Genomic DNA, 20,224 nt, shown 5'->3' with positions numbered 1-20,224 from the left:
GATGAGTTTTTAGTATTCTGAATGGCACATGGCCACAGCTACCATCAGGCTAGCAGTGGCAGACTTTGGGCTCTCAAATTTCAGCACCACCCTGTGTGATGCTAAAATTGGGGTACCCTCTGCGTTCCGTTCTACAGCATTGTTGTCATGGCCCGTGCAGCACAATGGCCAATGTGGCCGAACGGGTTGCTCTACCCTAAAACTGCCTCTGAGGCTAGAATTGTGTGGTGGGATAGGAGAGATGAAATAATGCCAATATATTTCATACCTGGCTACCAATTTGCTTCTTTGGTTTCTGATAGTACATTTGGTTTCTGATAGTACATTGGTAAAAGAGTCTCAAAAGTCCAGAGCAAAAGTTTTCATGGCCCTCTAGCAGATATGGTGGCTCATTTACCAGAATCAATATATTTAGCATTAACTCTGGAAGTATATACTTGATTCTGACCAAACACAGCTTCCTGATGTATATTTTGCTCTGGGACGCTTAGTTTAGTCAGAATCAAGTATACATTCCCATAGTTAACGCTAAATACAGTACATTACTTCTGGTAAATAAGCCAACATAGTCACTAGAGGGCTGTAAAGTTTTGTGTTTCAGGCTTTTTAGACTCGTCTACCCATGTACTATTTGAAAACAAAGGGGCACATTGGCTGCCAGATGTGAATTTTCTTCCAGCTCTCCTGCCCCACTACTGAGTGGCAAAGGTCCAGGGCCCCACTCAGCAGAATGAGCAGGAGCAGCAACCCTAAGAAGCATAATAGGGTGCTGTATCATTTATGGAAGATGTTACCGTACTTATGCGAAACTAATGCACCATTGAATCTAACGCACAACTCAATTTTTAAAACCTTGAAACCAAAAAAGTATTTGCTGCCGCCATCAAATCTAATGCGCACCCTAATGCACACCATAATTTGGCCAAAAAAGGTGTGCATTACATTCAATTAAATATGGTATTGCTTGTTTTCAGGACACACACACACACACACACACACAGTAGCTTGCCACTGCCTTTTGCTTTCTTCTTTCTAAGGTAAAAGTATAGGGACCCCTGACCATTAGGTCCAGCCGCAGATGACTCTGGGGTTGCGGCGCTCATCTCGCTTTATTGGCCGAGGGAGCCGGCGTACAGCTTCCAGGTCATGTGGCCAGCATGACTAAGCCGCTTCTGGCGAACCAGAGCAGCGCATGGAAACACCGTTTACCTTCCTGCTGGAGGTACCTTACCTTACCTATTTATCTACTTGCACTTGGACGTGCTTTCGAACTGCTAGGTTGGCAGGAGCAGGGACCGAGCAACGGGAGCTCACCCCATCACAGGGATTCGAACCAATGACCTTCTGATCGGCAAGTCCTAGGCTCTGTGGTTTAACCCACAGCACCACCTGCATCTACTTTCTTCTTTCTAAGCTCAGAGTTTATGATTGCAGTTCTACACAAAGAACCCTCCAGCTCCCTGCTGGGTAAAGCTCCCTGCTGAGTAAAGTTGAAGGGGGTGGGCAGGGGGAGGGAATTAGGAAGCTGCCTTATATGGGGACAGGCAATTGCCCCTTCTAGCTCAGTAATGTCTGCACTGACAGGCAGTGTCTCTCCAGGGTTTCAAGCAAAAAGTATTTCCCCAGCCCTCCCTGGAGATGCCAGGGATTGAACCTGGAACCTTCTGCATGCAGATCAGATGCTCTACCGCTGAGCTACTTACAGTCCTTCCCTAGCCACTGCTTCATCTAGCTTAGTACTTTCTACAGCAGGGGCTTCTCCAGGAGTTGAGACAGGGGAAATTCCCAATGCTACCTGGAGATGCTGGGGATCGAACCTGGGACCCCCCTGTTTGTGAGGCAGATGCTCCACCACTGAGCTATATGGCACCTTCTCCAAACAAAGTTGCTAGCACGGCTCACCTGATGAGAGGACCCAGCAACACAAGATGCATGAAAAGGATAAAGGGCTGGTCACTAGTCAGGTCCCGGTTCACAAAGATGAGGGTAAGTTGGTCCATGACGGCAGGTATCAGCATCAAGAGGAGAGTCAGGGAGAGCCAGAAGACATCATTGGAGCAGCTGTAGGCATAGCTCACGACGCAGGCAGAAGAAATCTCTGCACAGTAGAGGAGGGTGATAAAGGCGATCCCTATGGGTGGGTTCACCTTGGTCACAGTCTGGGATGCGACTCTGCGCACTACGTGGCGGGGTTGGTACCCTGCCACCCTGGGAAGGACCTGGTCTGACCATTCCCCACTGGAAATGTTACACACAGTGTCCATCCTGGAGCCCACTGACCCTCCAGTCCAGAGCTGATCTCCTCCAATGGAGGCTTTGGGACCCTAAAGAGGAGGCGACCAGTAATTTTGACCCAAGTTCCTTTTTACAGACAACAGTCTCTTTCCACCAGCAGGTAGTCTGTCTCTGCAAACAAACCAGGACATGCACCACTCTGCACAGTTTCTCTTTTTTCAGGCTCCAGCCTACAATATGGAGTGAAGAGCGGGCGATTAAGGGGTCCAGCTCCAGAAGCGTTCTTTCCCCTTTACACCCACACCCATTTGCGGAAGGGAAGAGAAGCGCAAAACTGAGACCCCGGCAACCGAGTTTCTACGGCAACCGGGGCGCGGCTTCAGAGGCTGTTCTTCCAAAACGCCAGAAAACTTAGTATGGCTCTTTCCCAGAGACAATGCCGGGAAGCCAAGCGCATAAGGCGACCCTAGACAGATCCAGAAATCAGCGAGTCAGATGACTCAGAGGGAGAAAGGAGGCCTCGATGAGATCAAGAACATTCACACGAAGAAACCCAGGCTTGATCCCGGTGGCTTCTCCGGCATCGATCCTGTAGAGGTACTTCGTGTTTCGAGCCTGCGAAGAAGTCCTGAGTCCCTCGCGACCGATTCAAGGCGAAGAGGGTCTTCCCAGAAACAGCCGCTTTTTATTTCCTTCGCTCCAAAAGCCACGTGGGAGTTCCAGCACCCTCCGGCTCTAAAGCGCAGCGAAACCCGAAGTCCCTCGCTTTTTAACTGAGGGAGGCGTGTCTCCCTTCTCCGCTGAGAACAAGACGGCAGCGTCCGCAGTCACTCTCACTCCGCCAGAGCGCGCTGTCGCCGTCGGGGGTCTTCGGGCCAGCTCAGCTCCGCTAAAGGGGAAAAAAGAGAAAACGGCAAGAAGTCAGCAGCGGAGGGCGGGGGCGAGAAGCAGCCCAGATGCCACGACGAAGGACGTCGGGCTGGAGGCGTCGGCGATCGCTTCCTTCCAGCTGTCTTGCTAGCGACCGATCCGTGCGCTCCGCTAAGCGCGCGAATTGGCAGAGCAAGCAGAGGGAAAGGCTGGCCAGAAAGAGCCCCTTTGCACAGCCCGATTGGGAGCCAGACGTGAGATTTCTCCCCTTCTCCGTCTCGCCCCCTGCGCACTCGCTCGCCCTGTCTGTTTGGTCTTATCTTGGAAAACAGGTGTGTCTGCACTCGCTGTTGGCGGCAACGCTGGGTCCTAGTGCACGCCTGCTACAGGGCAGAGTTACATTCCTTAAGACGCCGCCATCTGCAACTCCTCGCTTGATCAGCAGTAGGGTTGTAACTTAACCAGCGGCCGCCGTTACAGGAGGTCCTGACCTGTGCCTTTAATTGCTGCAGGCAAAAAATCAACAGATGTGGCTATCCCAGCATAGGCATGAGATGGAGAAGTTTCACCTGTTGACTTTCTAACTGCTACACTGCTGCTAAAGGAGATGGGGGGGGGGAGTGTCTTTCAGCCTCTAGTTTGTGCACCTATGAACATTATCAATACTGAAGTGGGAGAGAAAAGCAGAAGAGAGCCAGGAGGCCTGCTGTATCAGATCAAGGCTAGGCTGAGACTTTTCATGTCACAATTTAATCTTCCTGTAGACTGCAGGGAGGGGAAATGAATTTCTTAACCTGATGCAAATGGCCTGATTTGTTTTCCCATGCCTGCAATTCCTGAAGCTCCTTTTCAATGAAGCCACCCTCTGCGCGCACGCTGTAATCTGGGTGTGCAATGGATGTCTGAAATGTACACACCTCAGCTTAGCCATGGCTTACATGTTCAAACTGGGTGGAATGGCTGAGAGAAAAGGCATCTCAAGAAACTGAAGGACACAGGTGGATTGTGGCTAAACAGCTGTGTGGCTTCAAATGACAGAGCACATTGGAATTGGAGTAAACAGTAATTGGGTGCACAGCCTGAGAGTCATAGCATCTTTTTTCCTGTTTTGCACCCAATAATAAAACCTCTCCCAGTGTTATTCCATAGCAACTGGTTGCTGTTGTCACCATCATTTTAATTACATTTACATCCCACCTTTCCTCCAAAAAGTTCAAGGTGGTGTACATGTGTCTTTCCTCCATTTTACTCTTCCCATCAGACCCTACAATCAACCAGTGGGCATCATTGCTGAGTGTTGATTTCAACCCACGTGCAGGTTTTGCAGTGGCCAGCAAAGCCCACTTTCTGCCCAACCATGTCTTTACCTGCCCCACATCTGATGTCACACTGGATATCAGGTGTAGGGGCAGGTGCATGTAGCTTAGCCAGAACAATCTCACAGGCCAAATGAGGATGCCTGGCACCTGCCCAACTGATCATCAACACTTGCAAAATGCTGTTTCTTTGCTTCCAAACTGCGTAATGGGTCACCTGGCATCACTGCGACATCATGTGAGTGACAAGTGGGCAGGGCTCACTTGTCAAAAACATGTCCCATGGAGGAAGTAAGGACCTGGTGTGCTCAATGGATCCAGGTCCCCACCCCTAATTGACCCCTCTAACCTCTATACCACACTTAGAGCTCAGTTAAGTTAGTTTTTTTCAGTGTGTTTCACAGCTATTCCACCCCCACACGCACAACAACTGTTCACATCAGCACAGCTTCATTAGTATCAGCTTCATTTCTGTATACTCCAGGAGAGGTTGATGGGGTGAGGATATATGTGCCCTATGCAAAGCTGTTCACACCTTGACTAGAGATGACTTCAGAACAGCTTAGGGACTCCTATGGGTGTGAAGCTGGTTTGAGAAACAAGACATCAAGCAATTGTATTTTCTAACAAAATACAAGATACATATGCCTTTTGGATAACATCAGGTGAAGACTGATGTTTCTCAGCCCTCGGAAACACAAAGTAAACAGGAATGTGGACATGGCCTAATTAAGAAGCGTATCACCACCAGGACTGGAAGCAGTAACCAGCCACCACGACTAGAAGTTGTTGACTGCCGCGTCCTCCATCAAAGTTGGTGTCTGCTGCAGAGCTACGTTTTCCTGAGTGGTTTAAGAATCAGTCTCTCTTCCCAGTGAACTCTAGGAATTGTAGTTAATAGGGAGTCTTCTAACAACTTTCAGTACCCTTAAGAAGCTACACTTCCCAGGATTGGGGACGGGGGGAGCCATGACTGCATATGGTCATATGGTAGTCTTTTAAATGCAGAATGTGGATGGACCTACTTAACCTCTAAAGAAACATGCTTACTGTTGGAATTGGGGGGAGATGTTTTCACAATTTTTTCAAGAAGAAGAAAAGAAGTCTGCAAAGTGGTTGTGTAAATCTGGCCATGATGTTGTGAAACAGGAAATCATCTGTCTCAGTGCTATTTCCATTTGCTGAACTGAGAAAGCGCTGTGTATGAAAGGGCATGCTGCAGAAATCCACACACCCAGTGCTCTCATGATGACCCAACTGCATAACCCTTGCACTTCTTAACCATCATGTGGCTGGGCTGATGCTCCAGGCCCAAGTATGTCTCTGTCACCAGACGCCAAAGTGTCTTCTGTGGCTAGGAGTACTTTACCAGTTGCACTGGCTCCTGGTGGAGTATAGGGTCAGGTTCAAGGTGCTGGTCTTGACCTTTAAAGCCCTTTGTGGCTTTGGGCCCTCGTATTTATGGGACCGCCTCTCCTGGCATGCCCCGCAAAGACCTTAAGGTCCATGAATAACCATAGTTTAGAGGTCCTGGGCCCTAAGGAAGTCAGACTATCCTCCGCCAGGGCCTTTTCAGTGATGGCTCCGACCTGTTTGAATGCTCTGTCCTATGAGACTAGGGCCCTTCAGGATTTAACCTCCTTCCGCCGGGCCTGTAAGACAGAGCTATTCCGCCTGGCCTTTTATTTTATTTCCCTTCTCTTCCTTCCCCCTCCCCTTTTATGAAGATCACCCACTCTGAGACCCCACAGCTAATTCTCCCCTGGCCTCCTTGCTGGCCCAAGTAGGACCAATTTAGCCAGCTAGCCCTGGGGATTATTCTAATGCTTATTTCCCCAAATTGATTTCTGAATTTTGAATTTTATTGTTATCCATGTTTTTATACTGTATTTTATGCTGCTTTTACAATTAAGTGTTTTAAATTTGTTGTTAGCTGCCCTGAGCATGGTTTTTGAACCGGGAAGGGTGGGGTATAAATAAATAAATTATTATTATTATTACCATCTTCATATACGTTGCAACTATGACTACTCCTGGTCTGGGATACCCTGACCACTGTAGTCCATGCACTGGTCAAGTCTGGGTTGCTGTAATGTTTTTCTATGTGGGGCTGCTCTTGGATCTGCCTTGGAAGCTCCAGCTGGTGCAGAATGTGGTGGCCAGACAGCTGACAGCTTCTGGCTGAGATCATGTAACACCATTGTTCCAACAGCTGCATTGGCTGCCCATCTACTACTGAGCCAGATTCAGGGTTCTTGTATTAATTTGCAGAGCCCTGAACAACAACTTAGGTCAAGGGTATCTCAGGGATTGCCTGAACTCTTATATCCCAGCTCAATCACTGAGACCATCTGAAGGAGCATTGCTGGTTGTTCCCCAAGTTGGTGAGAGCTTAAGAAACTGGAGAACTGACTGGGCCCAAACCAACAAAATGAATTTCAATAGACTCTACACTTAGGCAGGAAAAACCAGCTTCACAAATACAGGAAATGTGTGAAAAGTTTCTAGGGCAGTGGTTCTCAACCTGTGGGTCCCCAGATGTTGTTGGACTACAACTCCCATAATCCCTGGCCTTGCTAGCTTGGGGTGATGGGAGTTGTAGTTCAACAACATCTGGGGACCGACAGGTTGAGAAAGGCTGTTCTAGGGGGTCCTAGTAGACAACAACGTGAATCAACCGTGTGACACAGCAGCAAAAAAAACCTGCATCAACAGAAGTACAGTCATACCTTGGGTTACAGACACTTCAGGTTATGTTTTTTCAGGTTACGGATACGCCGGAGCCGGGAAATACCGGAACAGGTTACTTCCGGGTTTCAACTGGCGCGCATGCTCAGAAGCACTAAATTGCGCTTTGCGCATGCACAGAAGCACCGAACTGCTACCCACGCATGCGCAGATGCGCGCGGCGGGTTGTGAACACTGCGGGTTGCGAATGTGCCTCCCGCATGGATCACGTTCGCAACCCAAGTGTCCACTGTATAGTGTCCAGATCAAGGGAAGCTATATTAATGCCCAGTTCTTCCTTGGTCAGACCATACCTGAAATACTGTGTCCAGTTATGGAATCTGTGCAGAGGAAGGTGACAAAGGGTCTGGAAACCAGTACTTAAGAGGACCATTTGAGGGAACTGGGTATCGTATTGAGCAAAGAGTTGAGTGCAGGCCCATAGCCGGTCATTTTTTACTGAGGGGGCCTTCCTGTGGGGTGGTATAGATAGGGGACATGCGCAAGTCATTAGAGAACAGCCAGAACCTCTATACATCTGAACATATTTAGGTAAATATCAATAAAATACATCTACAGTGGTGCCCCACAAGACGAATGCCTCGCAAGATGGAAAACTCGCTAGACGAAAGAGTTTTCCGTTTTGGAGGTGCTTCGCTAGACGAATTTCCTATGGGCTTGCTTCGCAAGACGACAATGTCTTGAGAGTTCCTGCTGGTTTTTCCCCCTTTCCCCCCCTTTTTCTAAGCCGCTAAGCCGCTTATCAGCTGATCCGATCAGCAGATAAGCCGCTAAAAGCCGCTAATAGCGCTAATCCGCTAATCCGTCAATGGGCTTGCTTCGCAAGACGAAAAAAACGCTAGACGAAGAGAATCACAGAACGGATTTGTCAGGGGTTTAGGTGCAGAGGCACGGGCAAGGGAGGAAACAGAGAGCGAAGGGGAGGAGACAGAGGAAAGGATGAGTGATGACGACGACCCGAGATCTCCCAGTCTTTCCAGTGAATCAGAGGATTCACAGAAAGGAGCACCAGTGGCCAGGGCAAGGGGGGAGTCTAGGGAGGCACCCCAGGAAGATAGAGCCAGAGGAGACTCAGGGGGGAGCAGCTGGAAATCGGGACCAGCGTCACCGCCAGGAAGCAGGGAAGAGGAAAGGAGCCAGGAGGGAAGCGCTGGCAGCTCACCACAGGAGGGAGGGCAGGAGTCAGGAGTGGCCACACCTCCATCGGGGAGCGAAGAAACGGTTAAGAGGAAAGTGGAAGGTTGGGCGCGCGCGCCAAGTTCAAATGCAGAGGAAGGCGGCGCAGTGAGCAGCCCCGAAAGGGAACCGGGTCCTAAAGCCCGGCGCAAGGAGGCAGAAGGGTCTGGGTCAGCGTCAGAAGAATCCCGGAAGGAAGAAGCCCCGGGGGGTAGAGGGACCCAGAGGAGGACAGTCAGGAGGAAAAGGTGGAGCAAGGCTAGGATATTAAGTTGGTGCGCACGGGGCGGGGACTCAGACGGAGCCTCGCCGATCTAGCTAGTAGACGTAGAGTTGCAGACAGCAGCGTGAGAATGGAAACTGTAATTCAATAAAGACTTTTACTTAATGACCGCTGGCTAGCGTGATCCTCTGTGAGCTAGGATCTTGAAGCAGCTCTGACAGTAGGCTCCGTCCCTACATTGTGGGCATCTGCAGCCTCGAGGAGGGGAGAGAAACAGGCGCCCACTAGCGAGCTCACGAACGGCAGGAGACATGACGGCTGAGCAGCAGATAGAGGACCTCAGAAAAGCAGTGGCACAACTGAACGCCGAGGTTCTCGCATCCAGGAAGAGAGAGGACGAGGCAGCTGCCGCCTGCAGGGATCTCCAGGTCAGGTTAGACGTACTGGCAAAGCAACCACCCCGGCAGGAGGGAATTGGGTTGGCGAGACGGACAGGCGGGCTGCTCTCTCACTTCGATGGGAACCTGCAACAGTATCCCAACTTTAGAGCCGACGTACTGTGCGCACTGCAACTGTTGCATAAAGATTTTAGAGATGAACAGGAGAGAGTGGGGTTCATCATGTCCCATCTGCATGGGGAGGCGAAAGCATGGTTGCGCAATTTATGGAGAGATAACGATCCGGCGCTCCAGAATGCGGATGCCTTTATTAAAGCGATGGATGGGTGTTTCTTATCAAGTATTGACATTGATCTTGCACGGAAGGAGGTGCATGGGCTGAGACAAGGGAGGGCCAGCGTCAGACAGTATCATGCACGCTTTTTCGCCTTGGTCAGCGCCCTGGAATGGGACAGAGATTCGGCTCCTGTAAGAGACCTCTTTTGGGAGGGACTGCACAACTCGATTAAAGATGAGATAGCGAGGGGGGAGAGACCCCGAACCACCCAGGAGGTCGTTCAGAGGGCACTGGCTGTGGGGGTGAGGCTGGAAGGACGTCCGTGGAGCAAGGACGAAGGACGTGGAGGGCGCGAACCAGCCGGGGGCCCCTCCTTCTTTCCCAGAGAAGCAGCGCGAGCGCAATCCACGCCTCCGCCAGGAGGAGGAGCCGAACCTATGGAGGTTGGAGGTGCAAGGGCTCAGTCAGCAACCAGAGCCCTAGCACCGGCAGCAGTGAAGGCGAAGCCTCCTAGAGGGACCAGGAAGTGTTACGTCTGTGAGCAGCCAGGGCATATGGCGAAAGAGTGTCCCCAGAGGCCCCACAAGCTTACTGCAGCCTCAGCAATGGTGACTGCAGCAACGCAGCAGGGAGGACCACAGCAGGGAAACGACGATGTCTGGCTGGAGGAAGAGGCACTGGGGCCCAGCCAGACGTGTTAGTGACGCAGTCCCCAGAAATTTTACAGCCAGTGAACCCCCTCCCGCCCAAACCAGTAGTGAGGCTCACAGCATCTCTCCAGCTGCCCAATGGAATCACCATGGACGTGCCAATCACCATCGACTCCGGCAGCAACGCGGACTTTATAGGGCAGGAATTTGTCGACAGGCACGCTGTGCAGTTGCTGCCGGCCACACTGCCCCTGCAGGTTGTCACGGTGGATGGCAGGGAGCTGCTAGGGGGGCAAGTGGTGAAGCAGACGCCACCAATGGTGATGCGACTTGGGAATCACAGGGAAGTCATCAGCTTCAACGTCACTCAACTGTCTGACACGCCCATTGTATTGGGTATGAGTTGGCTGGACAAGCACAGCCCAACGATGGCTTGGTTCCAGAGGCAGCTGGTCTTCGGCTCTTCCTTTTGTGCTGAACACTGCATCGTACCCAGGCAGGAAGGAGAGGAAGAGGAATCACAGCTGCTGCTAGGCACGCTGCAAGCGATTCCCCACAAGTACGCAGAATTTCTGGAAGTTTTCTGCGAGAAGGAGGCGGACAGGCTACCCCCTCACAGACCATATGACTGCAAAATTGACCTGCTGCCGGGGGCGGCGCTGCCTAAAGGGAAGCTGTATTCCATGTCTGAGGACGAACTGCAGGAACTCAAAGACTTCATCGATCATAATTTGGAGCGCGGTTTCATCCGGGAGTCTAAGGCAGTGGGGGGCAGTCCTGTATTCTTTGTTAAGAAGCGAGACACGCCCCAAAAAAGACTCGTAGTGGATTACAGGATTTTGAACAGTGTGACCAAGCCGTCGGACTTCCCCATGCCCCGCATCGACGACCTCCTGGCGAAGGTACGGAAGGGGAAGGTGTTCACCAAGTTGGACCTGCGGGGGGCGTACAACCTCATTCGCATGCGGGAAGGTGATGAGTGGAAGACAGCCATGTTCACGCCACTGGGTACCTACGAATACAGAGTTATGCCTTTTGGACTGCAAAATGGCGCTCACGTTTTTCAAGCATTTATGCATCACGTGTTGGCGGGACTTCTCTACAAGACGTGCGTCTGTTTCTTGGATGACATCCTGATCTTTTCGGAGTCGCAGCAAGAACATGACAAGCACGTCAAGGAAGTGCTGGGCAGGCTAAAGCAACACAGGCTCTACGCCAAGCTGGAGAAGTGCCAATTTGACGTGCCGGAGGTGGATTTTCTGGGCTACAAGCTGTCTGCCAAGGGGCTCGCCATGGACAGCGCCAAGGTTCGAGCGGTGTTGGATTGGAAGAGCCCACGCAACCGGAAGGAGGTCCAACGGTTTGTCGGCTTTGCGAACTTCTATCGCAAGTTTATCAAGGGCTTCGCGATGCAGACGGCGGCCATCACTGACACCCTTAGCTCCAAGAAGAAGAAGTTCATCTGGACAGAGCAGGCGGAGCAGTCCTTTCAGGCCCTCAAGCGTCTCTTCGCGTCGGGAGAGCAGCTGCTTCATGTCAACCCCAGCATGCCGATGAGGGTGGAGACAGACGCTTCGGACAGAGCAGTGGGGGCGGTCCTGCTGCAGAAGGACCCGCAGGGCGTGTGGCGGCCGGGAGCGTTTTACTCCAGGAAGCTCAGCAAGTCCGAGCAGAACTACACCATATGGGACAGGGAGTTGCTGGCCATTCATGCAGCGTTCAAGGCGTGGAGGCACTTTCTGATCGGCGCCAAGCACACGGTGCAGGTTTGCACGGACCACAAGAATCTGGAACACTGGCGCACGGCACAGTTCCTGAACCAGAGGCAGATACGTTGGGCTGAGTTCTTTGCGGACTTCGACTTCCGAATAGAGTATGTCCCGGGGGACACCAACATCATGGCAGACGCTCTCTCCCGCAAGCCACAGTATCTGGAGGACGCAACACCAGCGGCCGCCATGCACATCTTTGCACCGACAGTGTGGGCGTGCGCCGCGGCGACCGTGGACCTAGAGGCGGTGCGGCGAGCGTTGCAGGGGGACTCCTTCGCACAAACGAAGATGGCAGAGGTGCGAGGGGGCAAGGCAGCGGCCGACGGTTTCCAGCTACGAGATGGCTTGCTCATCCGTAAAGGGGCCATCTACGTGCCGGGTGACGAACTTCGAGCCAAGGTGCTACAGCAGCTGCACGACGCACCCACGGCCGGGCACTTTGGCAAGGAGAAGACGGTGGAATTAGTAGCCAGGGATTTCTGGTGGCCTGGAATGAGAGGGGAGGTCGCAGACTACGTAGCGAGGTGTGACACCTGCCAGAGGGCAAAGCCGGTGCACAAACCGCCGGCTGGACTGTTGGAGCCGCTGCAAACTCCGGTCGAACCTTGGGAAAGGGTGGCTCTGGACTTTGTCACGGATCTGCCCAGCTCAAGGGGCAAGACGGCAGTGTTGGTGGTGGTGGACCTGTTCTCCAAGATGGCGCATTTCATTCCGTGTGCTAAGGTGGCCACGGCGGAGCAAACCGCCAAACTGTTCATAGACCACGTGTTCAAGGTTCACGGTCTGCCACGGTCTATTCTGTCCGACCGCGGGCGGCAGTTCATCTCGAACTTCTGGCAGAAACTGATGGGCTTCCTAAACGTCAAGATCAATCTGGCGTCGGCGAGACACCCGCAGACCAACGGGCAAGCGGAGCGAGCCAATGCCATCATGCAGCAGTACCTGAGATGTTATGCAAACCAACAGCCTGCGACGTGGGTGGATTACCTGCCGCTTGCAGAGTTTGCCTACAACAACACGAAGCACGTATCCACGGGCGTCACGCCGTTCTTCGCCAACAACGGGCGGCACCCTAGAACCTTTCCGGGACTGGAATGCAGGGGAGAAGGGGAGCCGCAGTCAGCAGATGCGTTCGCGTCGGAGCTGCAGGAAGTCCACGATCAGCTGCGGCGCCACCTGGAGCTGGCTAAACACGCATACAAGGTACAAGCGGACAAACACAGAAGGGTTGGCGAAGAGCTCCACGTGGGAGACTGGGTCTGGTTAGCAGCCCACGCAGTGCCGGCCAGGTCGTTGGCCAAGAAGAAACTAGGGCATAAACAACTGGGGCCCTACCAAGTCGAAGAGCAGGTCAACCCGGTGGCTTTCAGGCTGGCGCTTCCGGAGGGTTCCAGAATGCATCCGGTGTTCCACAGATCGGTGCTCACTCCCTACAAGGCACCGCACAGGTTCCAGGAACCCGGAACGGCGCCGAGTCCGCTCAGAGAAGGAACGGGGCACGCGGGAGTGGCACAGGAGGAGCGCATCAACGAAGTCACGGAGATTTTGGACTCCAGATGGGGGGAAGAGGGAGTAGAATACTTTCTCGCCAGGGAGGGCACCCCGGCCAGTGCGAACAGCTGGGTGCCGGGCTACGCTTTAGACGAACCTCTGCTCAAAGACGAGTTTCATGCCCTCTTCCCACATAGACCTATGCCAGCAGACTTTTTCGACGACTGGCTTTTCACGCCCACGCTTTCGGACAGCACGTTCAGGGGGTTCGACTCGGACGAGGAACCAACACGAGACGTCCGTTCCCCGGAGGGGTCACCCTCGGGATCTGTCTCAGAACCCTCGTATTGGTGGGACGATAGGCCGGAGGAGCAGTTCCGCAGGAAGTGGCTGGACTGTTCCGGCCGAGCAACGCCGCCTGGAGGAAGTGCGGGAGAGACGGACATGGACATTTTCGGGGACGACCCTGGTTTCGAGCACGGCGGCACAGAGATGGAAGAGGAGGTGACTGTCGTCAACGAGAGCAGAGAGGAAGACCTGGAAGAGTTCCGCTGGAGGCCTGCCACGGGAAGCGACCGATATCCGACGTTCGTCCCTTTGCAACAGCAGCCCCCAGCTCCAGCACCGGAAGGAGGGGAGGGGGGACTGGGGGGCTTCGAGGGGGGGATGGATGTCAGGGGTTTAGGTGCAGAGGCACGGGCAAGGGAGGAAACAGAGAGCGAAGGGGAGGAGACAGAGGAAAGGATGAGTGATGACGACGACCCGAGATCTCCCAGTCTTTCCAGTGAATCAGAGGATTCACAGAAAGGAGCACCAGTGGCCAGGGCAAGGGGGGAGTCTAGGGAGGCACCCCAGGAAGATAGAGCCAGAGGAGACTCAGGGGGGAGCAGCTGGAAATCGGGACCAGCGTCACCGCCAGGAAGCAGGGAAGAGGAAAGGAGCCAGGAGGGAAGCGCTGGCAGCTCACCACAGGAGGGAGGGCAGGAGTCAGGAGTGGCCACACCTCCATCGGGGAGCGAAGAAACGGTTAAGAGGAAAGTGGAAGGTTGGGCGCGCGCGCCAAGTTCAAATGCAGAGGAAGGCGGCGCAGTGAGCAGCCCCGAAAGGGAACCGGGTCCTAAAGCCCGGCGCAAGGAGGCAGAAGGGTCTGGGTCAGCGTCAGAAGAATCCCGGAAGGAAGAAGCCCCGGGGGGTAGAGGGACCCAGAGGAGGACAGTCAGGAGGAAAAGGTGGAGCAAGGCTAGGATATTAAGTTGGTGCGCACGGGGCGGGGACTCAGACGGAGCCTCGCCGATCTAGCTAGTAGACGTAGAGTTGCAGACAGCAGCGTGAGAATGGAAACTGTAATTCAATAAAGACTTTTACTTAATGACCGCTGGCTAGCGTGATCCTCTGTGAGCTAGGATCTTGAAGCAGCTCTGACAGGATTCTTTTCGTCTTGCGAGGCACCACTGTACTAGAGTAAGTAAGTAAGTAAGTAAGTAAGTAAGTAAGTAAGTAAATTGTAGAGTTGGAAAGGACCTCCAAGGGTCATCTAGTCCAGTCCCCTGCAATGCGAGAAGCAAAGCTACAGGGAACCAGGCAGAGGGCCTTCTCGGTAGTGGCGCCCGCCCTGTGGAACGCCCTTCCAGCAGATGTCAAAGCGATAAACAACTACCTGACATTCAGAAGACATCTTAAGGCAGCCCTGTTCAGGGAAGTTTTTAACATGTGATATTTTACTGTATTTTTGGTTTTTATGGAAGCCGCCCAGAGTGGCTGGGGAGGCCCAGCCAGATGGGCGGGGTATAAATAATAAATTATTATTATTATTATTATTATTATTATTATTATTATTATTATTATTATCTAAATAATCCTTGACAGATTACCATCCAGCCTCTGCATTAAAACCTCCATGAAAGGAGTCTCCACCAGCTTCCAAGGGAGTCTGTTCCACTGTTGAACAGCTCTTACTGCCCAAAAGTTACTCTTGGTGTTCAGTTGGAATTTCCATTCTTATAATTTGAATCCTTTTTCAGAAAAGTTGTCTCATAGCTAAATTTTGCATGGTGGTTCCTCAGTTCAAGGAAACGGTTTTTTGTCTATGTCTGGATACATTTGGAAACTATTCTGAATCAAGACAGTGAACTAAACCTTTCAAAGCTGTATTGATTTTAACCAGGTTTAAGATATTGTAAGTAAATTTTGCATGATAGTCCCTGAGAAGAAGGAGCAGGTTTTGTCTGTGCCTGGATACAATTGGAAACCTTTCAAAACTGCACTAATTTTTAATTACTGATTTCAAAACTGAAATGCTTTTCTTTTCTTTCTTTCTTTTTTTTTGCTCCAAGATCTGACAATTTCTGAGCAGTTGTCATGGTTTGCACCAGAAATTCTTGCATCACACTAATTGAACACACTCACATGCGCACAACCTGTGACTCCTGGCTGAGAATTCAAAGCTACCAACCTGGAGGAGGTAGTTGAGTCAAGGTTTGATGCCAAAGTAACATAGTGCTCAAGTTGCATGATGCATAAAGTCGGCAGCTTTTCAATTTAGAAAAAAAAGGACAAGTAAGAGGAGACATGACTGAGATGTATAAAATTAAACATGTCATGGGGCAAGTGGATGGAGTAAAGTCCCGCCCCCTGCGCCGCCCCCACCCATAATACTAGACCTTGGGACTTGTATTAAAGCTGCAGGCTTAAATATTTCAAGACAGACAAAAGAAATTACTTCTTCAAATAGTACATAGTTAAACAGTGGATTAGACAAATAACGTGTTTGCTAAGAGTCTCGCAGACCTGATCAGGAGAGCTTTAAACTGGATCTTGAGGGAGAGGGAGGCAACTTTACAGAACACCTGGTACTGGGGATAATCGCTTCATAGATGCACAGGAAACTGAGGTGGTGCTCCAGAAACCTGCTAAAGAGCAAGAAACTACAAGAAGGAAGCAGCTGGAGGGAACTACTCATGATTTCAGTTGTCTCTACACAAATGAGTATACTCCACAGAATATAGGAAACAAGCAAGATGAATTGGAACTTTTAATGCAGGATGGCAAGTATGACCTGGTAGGCAATACTGAAACCTGGTGGGATGAGACTCATGACTGGAATGTAGGAATTGAGGGCCATAACCTGTTCAAAAGGAATAGACCAAACTGAAAGGGAGGAGCAGCAGCATTATATGTAAAGGATGTGTACACTTGTGAAGAAATCCATGACCTGGAGCACAGAAAGCAAATTGAAACTAGGAGAGGGAAACAACAGTGACCTTAAGTGTGGCTGTCCGCTAAAGACCTCCAAGCCAGACTGATGACCTGGACGGCGCCTTCCTAGAGCAGATTACCAAACATTCAAAAAGGAGAGACAGAGTAGTCACGAGTGACTTCGGCTTCCCCAATATCTGTTGGAACTCAAACTCTGCCAAGAATGTAGCGTCCAACAAATTGCTCCATTGGCTTCAAGTTACAAGAAAGGAGATTACAGCCAAACATCAGGACAAACTATCTGACAGCAAGAGCTGTTCAACAGTGGAACAGACCCCCTTTGGGAGGTTGTGGACTCTGCTTCCTTGGAGGTTTTTAAGCAGAGATTGGATGGCCATCTGCCACAGATGCTTTAGCTGAGATGCTTTAAATGCTTTAGCTGAGATTCCTGCATTTCAAGGGGTTGGACTAAGTGACCCTTCAGGTCCCTTCCAACTCTACGATTCTATTATTCTTGGAAGATAAGGCTGCCAGTGGCTGCTAACCATGGTAACTATATTTTACCTGCACTGTTGGAAGCAATATACTGGGGAGCACAAGTGGTGTTGTGTTCAGCTTCTGTCTGCAGGCTACCTATGGGTATCTGGCTGGCCACTGTGAGAACAGAGTTTGGGCCTGATCCAGCAGGACTCCTATGTTCCTACGTTCAAGTGGAGTATGATGCAGCAGGCTTGGCAGGACACACTTCTGACTGATTGCCAAAACAGGCTTGTGGGGTTTGTTGAGAAGTCCTTGAACCCTCTGTTCAAGACAATGTGTAACAAGAAGAGATGAATCTGGCAGAAAACAAACCTTTGGTAAGGAACAAAGGTGGTAAAATCCATGGGGGCAGGGAGCTGATAGCAAGGTCAGTCACCACACCACAACAAATAAATCAACTTTGGGACACAAGGCAGCTGTAACTGTTCCTAGCACCCAGTATGGGCCTGGATAAGGCATGTTTTTTCAGACCAAACGCAGCCCACAAACCTTGTAATGGGGCCCTGCTGGGTGCCTAACAAGCTCTGTATGTAGTCCTAGACAGGCACCAAAACCAGGTGGGCTTTGGGTATTTATTCACATGTAATGAATAAATTCACAGATGGAAAAACTGTTTTTGGTTGACATGTTCTTTCAGGCCTGCCCTGAATAAAAGGCAAATAGTGAAAGCAAAGCAAGAAGATAGAAGGGACCCTTCTCTTCACTATTACAAAGCTTCAAGCTGTTTGGTATTTAGCTTCCAAGCTCAAGTTTTCTCTCTATTCACATCATGAACCTTTGGAACTGACTGCCCCAGGATGGAACAGAGGGCAACAACATTATCCTAATAGCCTTCTTTTCCTTGTGGCTGGTAGAAAAGTAAATCAATAACATGCCAGCAGTGGATTTTGGGTACCTTATTCCCTACCCCACATTATTTCATATCAACAAGAGATCATTTAAATAAACAAACAAATGAATAAACAAACAACTTTTGTAAATAAGTCCCATTGCATCTATGGGAACTTCAAGATGAGGGCAGAGAATGTTTCTCTGAATTGATTTGATTTTAAATTGATTTGGCCATGCATGTGCTCATTTATTTAAAAATACAACCCCCCTCTGTTTACAATCCAGAGCAATTTTAATTTGTTAACCCTATTGTTTGCTCCAGGTAATTATTATTATTATTATTATTTAAAAAAAAGACTATCTTATTCCCTATGCTGCTGTTAGTCTGGAATTAGTCTGAAAAAGAATTCCTTTTGATTTGGTCTATTTGTGGGTGTGGGACTTCTAAAAAATCCTGTGATTGCAAAATATGCAGTTAGTCTTTTGCTTAAATATCCCCTTGCCTGCCATTCATCTTTCTTTTGCCTCCCTCCTGCCTGCCCTGAAAAGCGTTTAAGAGACAATAACTGGAAGAGAACTGAAGGTAACTTAAATCCCCTTAAAGGCCCAAGCAACCTGACTTTAGTGTACAGCTGTCTGCTCCCTTACTGTTGGATTGGTTTGTGTTAGGACCCAGGAGAAGAGCGTGGCTCTAAGAGGAAACCAGTAAACCCTGCCAAGAGACGTACATGGTCCCTTTCCCAAATATAGTAAAGTTCTGGGTCTGGAGGCAGATGGGTGACTAAGGGAAGACAGAGAAACCAGTGTTAAATCTGCCCACAAAAAAAAACCATTTGTGCTACGCAGTGGATAATGCTTGATTTGACAAGGCCAAATGCCTGGAAAAGAGCTTTCTGAAGGCAACAGGAAGCAGGCCACTATTAGTTAAGAAAAGGTTTTTAAAACTATAGGGGGGAGGGGAGGGCTAAATTCATTATACCTTTGCAGCATAGTATAACATTATGAATCGTGTAGCTGGAAATGTATTTTCCTCCTCTCTCTCATATTTCTAACTTGAAGTCACACACTGATGCTGATTGACTGTAGGCTCGGGACTAACAAAAGGAAGCATTTCTTCACATGCTAGGCCATTAACCTATGGAACTTACTGCCACAAGGTATTGTGGTGGCCACCAACTTGGGTTGCTGTTCTGAAAAAGTTTAGATAAATGGAATCCAGGTCTATCCATAATTATGAATTAGGGCTGCTACTCAGTTAAAGGCATACGCCACTCCAAGCACTTTTTTCTCAACAACCTGTGGGATTGGGAAAAGGCTCACTGTCCCTATTTTAAAAGATGCAGATATATGTAACAGGCATCATCTTAGAAGAGGCTTCCTTACTATGTATGAAAGAAGAGGAAATGCCTCTATTGTGGTTTTCGTCACCTGCAGTTTCTGTAAGCACATTTGTTAAAAATTGTGCATATGTACCTGCTGCTTGATTTTACTCGGACCCTTTCAGCAGTGGCGTAGCGTGGGTTGTCAGCACCTGGGGCAAGGCAAGTAATTTGTGCCCCCTAACCCGTGGATTTGCGCCCCCTAACCCTACCCCCCAGATGTTGCAGCCGGTGCGGCCGGGCCCCCCTGCACCCCCCACGCTACGCCACTGCCTTTCAGACAATTAAATTCTCATTGATTACTCTCTAGAGACAATGAACTGATGGAATGTTTCACATAGCTAAACTGCCACTAGAATCTTCAGCTATAGAGGCAGGCAGCCTCCAAAGGCCAGAGACTGGAGCATCCAGCTAGCAACTTTTAGAAGAAGAAGAAGAAAAAGCTAAACAAGGTGGCCTTTGGAGTAATTGATTCCAGAGCAAGGCCCTTCTTTTGCAAATCCCAGAACAGTTGCAAACAAAGAAGAATAAAACCTGGCACTACAAAATTAGCAGTGCAATCCAGTATATTTCTTCTCAGATGTCACGGGGTTCAATTGTACTTACTCCCGGGTTTGTAGGCCAAGGCAATTTAAACACTTGTGGCAATTTAACTCTCCTCTTCATGGCATAGCAGGGAGAGGTAGCCTCGTTTATCTATCAAGGATTGACACTGCCAATTTTAAATGAGTCAATGGATTACACTAAAGACTCGCACTTTGCATTGGTGTGAGATGTACACTCACAGATAGATTGAAGCAAACACTTGCCTCAGTATACAGTGACATTTGCAGTTACTGTGCATCAGACATGAAACATAACTTGTTAGAAGCAGCTGTTTCCCCATAACCCCACCACCACCAGCTCACAGATCTGCTTCTGAAAAAAAGAATGACACTGGGTTCACAACACACAATGAAGAGTGGGTGCATTTGTCTGAATCTACAGGCTCTCCTTATCAAATAGTAAAGGTAAAGGGACCCCTGACCATTAGACCAGTCACGGACGACTCATCTCAATTTACTGGCCGAGGGAACTGGCGTGCAGCTTCCGGGTCATGTGGCCAGCATGACTAAGCTGCTTC

General features: G+C 50.2%; 1 protein-coding gene across 1 annotated transcript in view; it reads right to left on the bottom strand.

Moving 5' to 3' along the window:
• The window catches only part of XKRX (XK related X-linked), a 44,752-nt gene that overhangs the window by 18,280 nt on the left and 6,248 nt on the right, over window positions 1-20,224 (bottom strand). Inside the window, exon 2 of the mRNA XM_081179466.1 lies at window positions 1,903-3,124. Within this exon, the coding sequence (XP_081035592.1) occupies window positions 1,903-2,264 (362 nt within the window). The 5' untranslated portion in view covers window positions 2,265-3,124. The remainder of the gene's footprint in view (window positions 1-1,902; window positions 3,125-20,224) is intronic.

The sequence above is a fragment of the Podarcis bocagei genome (assembly GCF_964188305.1).
Source record: "Podarcis bocagei genome assembly, chromosome: Z".
Classification (NCBI taxonomy): Eukaryota; Metazoa; Chordata; class Lepidosauria; order Squamata; family Lacertidae; genus Podarcis; species Podarcis bocagei.
Note: the sequence above shows the minus strand (reverse complement) of the source record. Positions and strands in the feature narration are given on the sequence as shown.